Genomic DNA, 13,525 nt, shown 5'->3' with positions numbered 1-13,525 from the left:
AGTCCTAGGTTGGGGACTACTACTATACAGGGAGTGGCTGTCACAATATGGGGACCAGCAATATGGCAGCCCCTATAAGGAAGCAAAAACAAGCTGTCATAGTACCGGCAGGTTTATCATCTGCTTGTAGATGATAAAGTTATCTGAGTGATCCTTCATTATAACTAACTTGAAATAGTTTTTCTTTTAGATGAATTAATGTGAGAAAGCTATATAAATTTTTTGTTTATTTCTATTTAAAATTCTTGCTTTCCAGTACTTATTAGCTGCTGTATGCCCTGTAGGAAGTGGAGTATTTTCTCCAGTCTGACACAGTGCTCTCTGCTGCCACCTCTGTCAGGAACTGTCCAGTAGCAAATCCCTATAGAAAATTTCTCCTGCTCTGGACAGTTCCTGACATGGACAGAGGTGGCAGCAGAGTACTATGTCAGAATGTAAAGACTACACCACTTCCTGGAGGACATACAGCAGCTGATAAGTACTGGACAATTTTTTTTCTGACACTGGTCGAACTAAAAGATTTTTTTTTTTTTGCCGAAAAAAAAATGTATCCGCAGTGATGTCAATCCCTAGATATTAGTAAGGATGCTGAGGACATTAGGACAGATGCTGAGGTGACTCTTTCTGAGTACAGTAGATGTGACTTGTCCATCTGGGATTTGCGGTAGGTCCGGCGCGTCCTGAATGACCAGCTATTAACGCAGACCTGTCAGACGCCGACCTGTCAAATCATCTCCGGAGGGGCTTCTGCTATTGCTACTATAATTAATATCTTGTCTCGTAAAGTGAGGATAAGTTGTAGAAGTCATATCTCTTCTATAACAACTTCAGACTTCTCGGTCAGAAAAGGTCCAGCTTCCCTGTCTTCCCGTGACTTTTTTTTTTTTTTTTTTGGCTTCAGATGATTTGTCAATAACAACGCTCTGATGAAACCCTCATGACACGGTCGCTAGAATAATGATAGTGCCGCCATTCGCAAAGGATTTGACCAACTGTTCCACAAACTTTTGTAAGATTTCTGTATCAGACTACGCAAGGATTGTTTGTAGTCTGTTACCATGGATACAAATAAATCTGTATACTAGCTGTAGAACCAAGACGGAATAGGATTTTTATTCTATTAGAAAGCTGCTTTATTTTTGGAAAAGAATTGCCGCAAACTACAACCTCTTCCCCCACAGAAGATTTTTAAGATGTCTCCAGATGCTTTTTGCTTCTGTCATCACTGGTGACCAGGTCTTCATCCACTCAGGAATTAGTGATATCTGGACCATCGGTCGCATAGTATCATACGTCAGACACACCTCACCACTGATATACATGGTTGGTATGTTATCTTTAGGTTGTGTAAAGGAAAACCAGTTTGCCCAGTTTAACTCGAACCATTATGTGTGTCAGGAATGTGCCGCACAAGCGGGACGATAATTATGGCTGTTCAAGAATGGAGCAATCAAGATAAGATGGCTGAGGCCGGGGACAAGATGCTTCAGGGGACCTTCAAGGTGCTGCAGAGGATTTGATCCCTTATTGCCAGGTTCCCTCACAAATAATACTTGTGTGAGCGTAATATCAACGGACCCTTTTTAAAGATCCCCTTTAAATCATACCTGCCCTTTTAATGACTTCTGACAAGCGAGTAAAAAGGCCTCATAGACTTAAATTGTCTCCATCATGTGACCCAGAACCAGGAGGCAATGCACTAAGTGTTCACCTCTCCCGACTCATTCTCCTGATCGATTGTGGCCTGAACACACAGACCCCGACCAATTAAAGCTTTTCATAGGTTGTTGTGCCAGTGCCAGTGCCAGTTAGAGCTTACATAGGTCCTACACATGTTCCTTGGAATCCCAAAACATCTACTAGTAGAAGGGCAAAGAACCAGTGAAGAGAGTTTTACATGGCTTTTCTGTTTTTTTTTTTATTATTTTTCATTTATTTTTATTTTTAATGTTTCTTTTTTTAATGTTGAGATCAGAAATGAGAAGTCAGCAGAAAAAAATGGCTTCATACATAGCAATTTATTTCATTTTGTATTTTTTTATATATATAGTGTGTGTAGATTATATATATATATATATATATATATATATATATATATATATATCTCGTGAAGCATCTGACCCAGACTTAGCTGATGGCAGTCACTCCTATTTACCTCTGGTGTCATGTGACTCAAGCTGGGGAATGTTATAATACTAAAACCATGCAGCACTCGCAGTGCCTGATCCGAGTCCTGTGACCCACATCTGGCCAAAGCCTACGCCATCTTTATCTACAGATCATACTGCAGTCATTACACATCACGGACTCGCTAACATGCGTGTCTCCATGTTCTACTTTGGGACTGACAGAAAAGTATTACGGCCACGGCGGCGGAGGGAGTAGAAAGCACAAGCTTATACCGTGGTAATGGAGATTTCCCTACCATCGTGTCCTCACAGTTCATGTCCAACCAGTAGACCATTTGAGGACATTCACTGGTTTCTACAAGTTATAAGTAATGGTGTGTTTATCTGACAGATTTTTGAATCCAAAGCCAGAAATTGATTTGAGAAGAAGAGAAATCTCAGTCTTTTCTTTATGACCTGTTCTGTTTATAGTCTGTTCCTGGCTTTGGCTTCAATAATCTGTCAGATAAATCTGCGTAAACACAGAACGATTATCGTTCGTATTCGGCCGATATCGGCCGCTACGGATGATAATCGTCCCGTGGAATAGAGTGTGACGATCAGCCGACATCGTTCATGGCGGCTGATCGTTGCAGTCGCTTGTTTTTCAACATGTTGAAAAACAAGCGACTGATATAGCAGCGATCTCCTGGCGTCGCTCCATTGAATAAGAGCGTCGGCAGCAGACGCTGCTATATCATATGGGCTGCCCGGACAATCAGCGATCACCCGGGCAGCTCCCCGCCGCCCCCTCCCGCACTCACCTGATCGCAGCAGCGAGCGGGGAACGAGAAGCAAACGAGCGCTGAGAGCGCTAGTTAGCTCCTCTAACGACCCGTGTAATAGGCCCATTAGGGCCCTATTCCACCGGACAATTATCGTTTGCATAATCGTTAACGGTTAACGATCTCAAACGACCGCTATTGCGAATGTCTTGAAAACGTTCACTCATTTCCATGGAACGATAATCGTTACTTATGATCGTATTTGCGATCGTTTTTTCTTCGCTATTTATTCGCTATTGCGTTCGTATCTATTGCGAACGACTGAACGATGTCTTATTCAATTCGAACGATTTGCGAACGAGCAACGATAAAAATAGGTCCAGGTCTAATAAAGCGATCAACGATTTCTCGTTCGGTCGTTAATCATTAACTGCATTTCAAACGAATGATTATCGTTTAGATTTTAACAATTTAACGATAATCTGAACGATAATCGTCCGGTGGAATAGGGCCCTATCTCCTTCAGCCGCTCGGAGACAAATGCTGAGCGTTCAGGTTCAGAGAAAGTTTCTGAAACCAAACATTTCGGCAAGTCCGCTCAGCACTGCTTGTTGCGTCCTATCATTTAATCCCCAGGCTACAGCCTTATAGAATACAGCTTCGTATTTTCGCCAAGCAGTTTACCGACGATTGAGCCAGCATTATGTTGGCGTTAGTCACCATGCAAATCGCATTGTCTTGACGCACTTCTCTTATCAACCTCCCAATTAAATAGTTAGTAAATTTTTCTCAGATAGACCCGTCTGCTGACTCATCCAGGCTCAGTACCTTCTCAGCAACCAGGCTTGGAAATGAGAGCTGTTCCCAGCAGAGTAGTCCCTAATCATTGCATTCGGAACCTATCAACTCAGACAAATCCTCTCGACAGAAATTACTTCTCCATTGCCTTCCACCTTGTCTCTTTCCTGAGCTTCGGCTGAATACCTAATGCACAATTATGGATATTTAGGTTACTTTATTAAATCCTGTTGACAGCAGATGTACTTTTATCAGAGGAAAAAGCCAACCAGATAGTGGTAGGCATCCAGTTGTTGTACTTCGAGGTGTTGACGAGTGGATATGAAAGTTTACCCCCTTGTTTTATGTCATTTCCAAAATGAGTCATCCATGTCCTTCAGGGTCGTCTTCTGTCTCCAGAACACACGTGGATCCATGCTGGAGTTGTATAATTTATCTAGAGCAGGGATGGGGAACCTTCGGCCCTCCAGCTGTTGCAAAACTACAATTCCCATCATGCCTGGGCAGCCGAAGCTAAAGCTTCGGCTGCCCAGGCATGATGGGAATTGTAGTTTTGCAACAGCTGGAGGGCCGAAGGCTCCCCATTCCTGATCTAGAGTCTACTGAAATAGGACTACTTAAAGAAAAAGCTTATTGTAAAGGCATGACTAGGGCCTAGTGTCCTCATCGTTAAAAAAGAAAACGTATATATGAATGGTGTTGGTGTAAATATGAACAATAAGACATACTTACCCACCCTGATCCCCTGCAGGTGCTGGTCTCGCGTCATTTAGTCCCTACTTGTCACCACTTTTCCCCCCTATACGAAATGAGTCATCTTAGTAGGATCTGCCAGGATTGAGGGGGGGCATCGGTATAGTCAGTGATAAGCTGAGCAGGCAGTTTCTGCTTAAATGACGCCCCTTGGAAGAAGAGGAGACAAGTTGGTTTCAGACTGGAAGCTGTGACTTTTTTTTTTTTCTACCATCCCAGTCATACATAAAAATTTTCCCAGACAAACCCCTTATAGATATTCCATACAAAGAACCCTTCTACTTATTCCTGACAAACTGACCTTATCTATAGAGTTAATAAATTTAGACACTAATTTTGGTGGGAACAGTCAAATGCCTAAGTGTTCGGCCACCTTAAATAGCTACTTTAAATGGTGATTGTTTTAACAAACTTTAAATTAATCATTAGTGAATAGACCGTTTGTCATATATCTTATCAGAAAAACATGCCTGTTTTTTCATGTATCTGACTCTTTGCGCCTCTTTTCCCACCTAATCTCGTTATTACTAAAGATGCCCATATAAGTCTATGGAGAGGGGAGGATAGGAGGAGAGAGTGGTTTGAGAGAAGCAATAGTATGTTGCATTATATCTCAACCAGTACTGGATTCACAGCTTATACTGCTCAATACTGTTCTATAATGTCCCCTGTTGCTTCTGATGGTGTTCTATAGAGATTTGGGGGAAGGATCTTTTCTTCTGTGTGGGGGTGATATTGTAGCAGCTAGCATATGGCACTAACTAAAAATGTTATATAATGGCCAGAAATAGTGCTGCTCCTCATGTATACACAGCAGGAAATCCAGAGAACTAGAGTTAAAACGCAGTTATAGTGATTTTTTTTTTTATGCACTTGATTTAGACTTAGCTTTGTAAATTACTTCTATATAATCTCCGATATTCCTGTACTTATCAGTTGCTGCATGTCCTGCAAGTAGTGGTGTATTCTTTCCGGTCGGACAAGGGGAGCAGGGTTCTCTGTTCTAGCATTAGGTCCCATCGCCCATCTCATGTGATACAATGAGATGGGTAACACAATGTTTTCCAGACTCCTGGCAGCAGCAGGAGGTATATAATGTGATTTTGCATTGCAGCCGGGAGACCAGATGGATGGGACCTTTGTAGCTGCAGATGACTTTAATCACGTTTATAACAAAGCAACATGTATGAAAATTGTGAGACATGTGCAAGCGTTTTCCGAATACTAGGAAAAACGTGAAAACACTTTTACTATTCTGAAAGGTCATAGCTAGTTATTGTATGTGGAACACTCCTTGTGTAATCCAATGTCATTGAACTTTCCAAGCAATATGGAAGCCGGCTCTGAGGACATTGTGGATTGTTACGTAATCACAAGTTGTCCTAGCATAGCAGAATACTGACAAAAGGGTTTCCTTCTGCTTCAGTCACATGGGATTTATCAAATATGGTGTAAAGTGAAACTGGCTCAGTTGCCCCTTGCAACCAATCAGATTCCACCTTTCATTTTCCAAAGAGTCTGTGAGGAATGAAAGGTGGAATCTGATTGGTTGCTAGGGGCAACTGAGCACCATGTTTAATAAATCTCCCCCATAGTCCGCTTCTACCTTGCTGAATCCCTCTGCGTTATATTTACAGTGAATAACCCGATTCCTTCCAACCTGAAGTCCGAAGCCAAAAAGGCAGCGAAGATTCTACGAGAATTCACCGAAATCAGTTCCAGAACCGGGCCGGATAAGATTATTCCAGGTATGAGTTAGAGGGTGCGTTATACTGTACTATTCTACCAGCCATGTTTGCTGGGATCCACTCTCCTCATCCCCTTGAGGGTGCGTTCACACGTACAGGATCCGCAGCAGATTTGATGGCCCAGAATTGATTTGCTTTGAATCTGCAGCTTCAAATCTGCGCCATCAAATCTGCTGCAGATCTGCTGCAGATCCTGTAGGTGTGAACGCACCCTTAGGGTGCCTTCACACCTACCGGATCCACAGCGGATCTCACTTCTGCGGATTCGAAGCGAGAACCGCTGCGGATCCGGTACCATTCACCCCTGTTATAGCACATATTCGCAGCGGGATTAACATCGCGCTGTGAATATGTGCTTTGACCCCTCGCTGTCCGCAGCCCCGCCGCCGCATCCCCCATCCCCGGCTGCATCCTGCAGCCCGCCGCCGAGAGCATACAGTACCTGCTCGGCGGCGCGGCTGCAGTGAGGCTCCCAGCTTCGGTCCCGCTTATTAGCGGAACAGGAACCGGCAGCCTCACGGCAGCCGCGCCACCGAGCAGGTACTGTATGCTCTCGGAGGCGGGCTGCAGGATGCAGCCGGGGATGGGGAGATGCGGGCTGCTGGATGCGGCCGGGGATGGGGGATGCGGCGGCGGGGCTGCGGACAGCGAGGGGTTAAAGCACATATTCACAGCGGGATGTCAATCCCGCTGCGAATATGTGCTATAATAGGGGTGAATGGTACCGGATCCGCAGCGGTTCTCGCTTCGAATCCGCAGAAGTGAGATCCGCTGTGGATCCGGTAGGTGTGAAGGCACCCTAAGGGTGCGTTTACACCTACAGGATCCGCAGCAGATTTGATGGTGCAGATTTGATGCTGTGTTCAGTTATTTAAATGAAATCTGCTGCGGATCCGCAGCAGAAAATACGCTGCGGTTCCGCTACGTCTGAACGTACCCTAAGGGTGCGTTCACACGTACGGTATCTGCAGAAGATTTGATGGCACAGATTTGAAGTTGCAGATTCAATGCAAAGTAAGGCTATGTTCACAATACGTATAACTACGGCCGTAGTTCTCGCCGCAGAACTACGGCCGTAGTTTTGCTGTGTGTGACACAGCCTATTAAGCAATGGGATCCCGGCCGGAGCGTACACACATCGTAAAAAAAATTGACAGGTCCGTTTTCTGCGGCCGAAATTCAGTGAATTCCGGCCGCAGAAGGACCTGTCAGGCTCTGGCCGCTTGCTTCACTGTGTGCTATGGGAAGCTCTGATATCAGAGCTCTGCGGACGGAAAGATCACCCGGACGGTACTTAAGTACCGGCCGGGATGATCTGGGCTAAGACCGGCCGTTCCGTGACCCGCCCGGGGTCACTCAACGGCAGGATGTTCACGTAATGTGAACATAGCCTAATTCTGGGCCATCAAATCTGCTGCAGATCTGCAGCAGATTTGATGGCCTACAATTGATTTGCTTTGAATCTGCGGCTTCAAACCTGCGCCATTAAATCTGCTGCAGATCCTGTACGTGTGAACGCACCCGGGGGCTGGGTTCACACTACGTACTGTATATTTCAGTCAGTATTGTGGTCCTCATATTGCAACCAAAACCAGGAGTGGATTGAAAACACAGGCTCTGTTCACACAATGTTGAAATTGAGTGGATGGCCGCCATTTAATGGCAAATATTTGCTGTTATTTTAGAACAACGGCTGTTATATTGAAATAATGGCCGTTATTTACTGTTATATGTTGGCCATTCACTCAATTACACCATTGTGTGGACAGAGCCTTTCTGTTTTTTTTAATCCACTCCTGGTTTTGGTTGCAATATGAGGACCACAATACTGACTGAAATATACGTAGTGTGAACCCAGCCTAAAAGTGCATAGATATTACAGTAAAAAAAAAAGAACAAAAAACTTTTTGCTATTGGGAGGGACAACTTTTCCATGACAGTTTTCTTCTTGTGATTCTTTGCAGCTCATGTCATTGCCAAAGCTCAAGGCCTGGCTATCTTATCTGTTATAAAGGCAGGCTTCTTGGTGACGGCTCGAGGAGGCAGCGGTATAGTGTTGGCCCGCCTTCCAGATGGAAGTAAGTATTGCCCACAGCTGGCGTCCTACATGTTGTCTTAATGGAAAACTTTATTCAGATCCTGAGGGGAAATGATGGGCACCTATAATCTAATCCAGAGGGATAGTGATGGGCACCTATAACCTAATCCAGAAGGGCAATGATGGGCAACTACTGTATAATCTAATCCAGGCATATAGTAAAGGGCACCTATAATCTAATCCAGAGGTGCAATGATGGATAACTATAATATAATGCAGAGGGGCAATGATGGGCAACTGTAATCTAATCCACAAGCAATGAGAGGCACCTGTAATATAATCCAGAGGGATAGTGATGGGCACCTATAATATTATGCAGAGGGGCAATGATGGGCACCTATAATCTAATCCAGAAGGGCAATGATGGGCACCTATAATCTAATCCAGGCATATAGTGATGGGCACCTATAATATAATCCAGAGGGGCAATGATGGATAACTATAATATAATCCAGAGGGGCAATGATGGATAACTATAATATAATGCAGAGGGGCAATGATGGGCAACTATAATCAAATCCATAAGAGCATTGATGGGCAGCTGTAATCTATTTCAGAGGGATAATGATTATCAACTGTAATCCAATCCAGAAGAGCAATGATGGGCAGCTATAATCTAGTGCAGAAGGGCAATGATGGGCAGCTATAATCTAGTGCAGAAGGACAATGATGGGCAGCTATAATCTAGTGCAGAAGGACAATGATGGGCAGCTATAATCTAGTGCAGAAGGGCAATGATGGGCAGCTATAATCTAATCCAGAAGGGCAATGATGGGCAGCTATAAACAAATCCATAAGAGCATTGATTGGCAGCTATAATCTAGTCCAGAAGGGCAATGATGGGCAGCTATAATCTATTCCAGAGGAGTAATGATGAGCAACAATGTTCTATAATATTGTTGCTCATCATCTGAGAAATGGTAAAAGATGCATAAACTGGTGAAATCCAGCTAATTTTCTTTGATAAATGTCGTGCAAAAAAAAAAAAAACACTGGAGGAGATTTATCAAACATGGTGTAAAGTGAAACTGGCTCAGTTGCCCCTAGCAACCAATCAGATTCCACCTTTAATTCCTCGCAGACTTTTGAAAGGTGGAATCTGATCTGTTGCTAGGGGCAACTGAGCCAGTGTCACTTTACACCATGTTTGATAAATCTCTCCCACTGTGCAAAAACTCAGTATTTGCATAAAAAGAGCCCATACTCATTGCTACTTGTGCATTCATTGTATACTGGCAGAGGGTAGGTTGCTTGGTTAAGTAATGACTTACAGCCTATATATACCGTTACTTTCCTCGTTCAGGATGGTCTGCTCCATCTGCTATTGGTATCGCTGGACTCGGCGGTGGGTTTGAGATCGGAATTGAAGTAAGTTTTGTATTTTCCCGATATCTAATCTGCTGTTTTATATGCATAAGTAATCTTTATTTTCAAAAACAACAAGAAGGTAGACACCGGCACTACCACTGCAGAGATAGACGGAGCGCCGTATCCCGTCGGGTTCGACACTATATAGGAACCAAATCTCCTACGACCACTGGTTGGTGCTCACTCCCTTAGCTAGCAAAGACAGCAATAATTATCCACGTAGAGAGAGAATAAAGAGGGCACTCACCCTATGGTGTGATCTTCTTTATTGTAGCGTTGTGGTTAAAAAATTAACAGGACATATGCGGGCTTCTTGCAGGATGCCAGACACCTGTGAAATAGGTAACAGCTGGTTCGCGCTTGCGCGCTTCGTCAGACCTCGCCTCTCCTGTCCGTACTGGGTTTAAAAACATGCCCCCGATGACGTACAGCAGTGGGCGTTACATTCTGGATAAAAACAAATGTGGATTTCTTGGTACAAGCATATGCTTAAATAAACATATTCAGTTCAATCTTGTCATTTAAGCCTATATCGGCTTGCGCTTTTGTTCTCAGTATAAGTCGGGCTTCTTTTTGCAACAATATTTTATTTGTATCCTGCCCGGCTTTATTGAACACGCGCTCTAAGCCTACAAACTTCAAGCATTTTGTGTTCCCTCCATGGGTTTCATTTACGTGTTTAATCAGTTTTGTGGCTCCTTTTTCTGTCCTACAGGAATATATATGTTCATAGAATCTTCTATTAAGGTTTCTTATAGTTTTACCTATGTAATGGACACCGCATTCACACACTATGGCGTAAACTACTCCCTTAGTCCTGCAACAAATAAAATCTGTGATATCGCAGGTATAACCCCCTAGAGTTACAGTTTTTGTTGTTAGGCATTGTTCACACCACTTACAATTTCCGCATTTGTGCATACCTTTGGGGGCGATGTTTTTTATCCATGACTGGTTTCTCTTTTTTTCTTTAAACCTGCTGTGCACTAGTATATCTTTTAAATTTTTGCATCTTTTAAAGGTTACTATGGGTTTTTCTGAATAGATTTGTGAAAGGACCTCATCTTTTTCTATAAGATACCAGTTTTTTTGGATGGTTTCACATATTTTATCCGCTAGGGGGCAAAATTTAAAGGCAAAGGCAAACCTAGAGTGTACCTTATATTTTTTATTATTTTTTAGTAATTCATTTCTTTGTTTTTTAAAGGCTCTATTTTTTGCTACCTCCAAATCTGCCCTCGAATACCCTCTCTGAACTAAGCGGGATGTGAGTTCATTTGTTTTTTCCTGATATGTTTCATCTGTTCCATTTATCCGTCTTAGCCGTAGATATTGGCCGTATGGAACGGCCGATTTCACGTGTGTAGGGTGGTAACTTCCATAGTGGAGCAGGGTATTTGAGGCCGTAGGCTTACGGTAGCTTACTGTTGTTATAGTATCATTTTTTATTTGGACTAAGACATCTAAAAACTCGGTCTCTTTACTGTCTATTTTGCTAGTGAACGACATATTGTACTCATTACTGTTCAGGTAGCACACAAACTCAGTGAACAGTTCTTTAGTGCCTGTCCAGATTATGAAAATGTCGTCCACAAAACGCAGATAACATTTCATAAATCTGGAGTAGGAATTTTTTATACTGAAAATGTTTTCACGCTCAAAACCGGCCAGGAATAGGTTCGCCAGGGTGCATGCGACCGGCGTCCCCATCGCTGTACCGCTGCGTTGTCTATACCATTTGTCGTTGAAAACAAAATTGTTATTCTCCAGGACAAATAGTAAGCCGTCACAAACAAAGTCACATAAATCTGTGCTTATTTCAGTTTTTTCGAGGAGCTTACGGATGGTATCTACCCCTAATTTTTGGGGGATTTTTGTATACAGGCTTTCGACATCGATGGTAGCCAGGTATGCTCCTTCTTGCCATCCGATGTCGTTTATTGCCTTTAAAAAGTCATTAGTATCTTTGATCAATGCTGGTATTTCGTTCAGTAGCGGGCGCAATAGCCAATCTAAATATTGGGAAAGGGGCTCTGTGACTGATCCTATCCCAGAGACTATAGGTCTACCGGGAGGGGCTATAAGTGTTTTGTGGATTTTGGGAACGAAATACCAGCATGGATCTTTTGGTATACTAGGAAGAAGTTTTTCTGCTTTTTTGCGGGATAGGATACCCTTTTCTACGTGTCTACGTAAAAACGTTTGGAGTTTGTTTTTTACTTTTTGTGTCGGGTTTTCTTTTAATACTTCGTAATTGTCGTGGTCATTCAGCTGTCGTGTGGCTTCCTGTAAATAATAGGTTTTACTCATAATCACAGCGTTACCTCCCTTGTCCGCTTTTTTTATAATTATTTCATCATTGTTTTTCAACCATTGTAGGGCTGCAATGTCTTTTGCGGTAAGATTTTTTGGAGGATTAGGGTATATCAAAGCCTTCATGTCCTCTAGGACCTTGAAGCGGAACAGATCAAGATTACTCCCTACTTGGACCGGGGGGGTAAAGCTGGATTTTACGCCACCTGAAAAAAATGGTGAAATACAGTCAACATTAAGATTCTCCACACCTTGACCTGCTAAAGCTAGAAGATTTTTTAAACATTCTACATCTTCTTCTGTGTTTGCTCCCGCCAAGCTGAAACCCAATTTTTCTGACGTTATAGGGATTTCTCCCTCTAGGTCGGGAGTTTGGTTCTCTAACCCCTGTGCGAAGAACCTTTTCAAATTTAGTTTACGTATGGATTTATATAGATCAATTTCAAAATTTACTAAGTCAAAAGGTTCTGCCACACAAAAATTTAAACCTTTATTTAGCAAGTCTATAACTTCTTGGTTTAGTTCCTCATCAGTTAGATTCACTACCGTCGGTGGATCGTTTAGTCCTTCTTCCACGTTACTTGTTTTTTCCTCACTACTGCCTCTTTGTTGGTTTCTATTCCTTCTTCTACCTCTCCTGGTTTTTTTTCTTTCTCCTAAAGGGATCTGTTGATTTCCTTGACTTTGTTGATTTTCTTGCTCACTTTGTCTTTTATCCTGGGTTTTTGGATGTGTTGGACCCGGTAGAGCGTTTTTTCTTGTATGTTTGTCATATTTTGGGTTTTCATCGGTAGAGGATGATTCTGATTCTGTAGTCCAAAAATCTGTGGTCTTTTTTCTTTTTTGGAGATTAGTTGTCTTTTCATTTCCTTGTGGTTGTTTTCCCTTGTTATATGTTTTTTTGCTTTTATAGACACTGCGTCTTTTTTCATAGTGTGTATTACGTATGAAGGCTCTACCTGTTTCATAGTCTGTTTTATCCCTTATAAATTTGTCTTTTTTCTGCTCCTTTATTTCTTTTTGCAGACTGGCTAGCTTGGTATCCAGTTTTTTAATGAAGGTATTGAAGTCCTTTTCTATAAGTCTTGTACGTAATTCCATTCTAGCTTTACATAGTTCCTCTGTAATGTTTTCATATTCTTTTTCATTTTGACGTAGGACCAAAGTGAGCAGGTTCATAGCGTGTCTTTGGTGGAGTTCGTCCCAGTCTCTAATGAAATCTTCATCATTCGTGAATTGGGACACTTCCTTGTAGGAACGGAGTCCTCTAGGAGCCCGTTCACATTGGGCATATGATCTCAGGGAGGTTACAGTCCAAAATGCTCTCAGTTCTTTTTCTGCTAGTTGCTGGATTTTAAATTCTAGTTTTTTTCGGCTCATGGCTTTAATGGCTTCTTTTGCATCACAGCTTGTAAAATAAGTGCTGGCGTCCGCCCGTCCTATATTTACTGTATTAGTGTCGGTGTTTCCCGAGACATCCATGTCACTTTCATTGTTTTTGTCTTCTCGGATACTTATTGCGCCTCTCTCCGCCATGATGGTGGCTTAGGTGTG

The 13,525-nt window shown here is 42.7% G+C and overlaps 1 protein-coding gene across 1 annotated transcript in view; it reads left to right on the top strand.

Annotated features, from left to right (window-relative positions):
* SH3YL1 (SH3 and SYLF domain containing 1) overlaps window positions 1-13,525 on the top strand; it is a 79,435-nt gene that overhangs the window by 1,424 nt on the left and 64,486 nt on the right. Inside the window, exons 2-4 of the mRNA XM_069973039.1 lie at window positions 6,082-6,192; window positions 8,157-8,270; window positions 9,594-9,658. Coding sequence (XP_069829140.1) covers window positions 6,082-6,192; window positions 8,157-8,270; window positions 9,594-9,658 — 290 coding nt within the window. The remainder of the gene's footprint in view (window positions 1-6,081; window positions 6,193-8,156; window positions 8,271-9,593; window positions 9,659-13,525) is intronic.

This window comes from Dendropsophus ebraccatus, chromosome 6, assembly GCF_027789765.1.
Source record: "Dendropsophus ebraccatus isolate aDenEbr1 chromosome 6, aDenEbr1.pat, whole genome shotgun sequence".
NCBI classification, from domain to species: domain Eukaryota; kingdom Metazoa; phylum Chordata; class Amphibia; order Anura; family Hylidae; genus Dendropsophus; species Dendropsophus ebraccatus.
The sequence above is the reverse complement of the archived record's forward strand: the minus strand, read 5'-3'. Positions and strand labels throughout refer to the sequence as shown.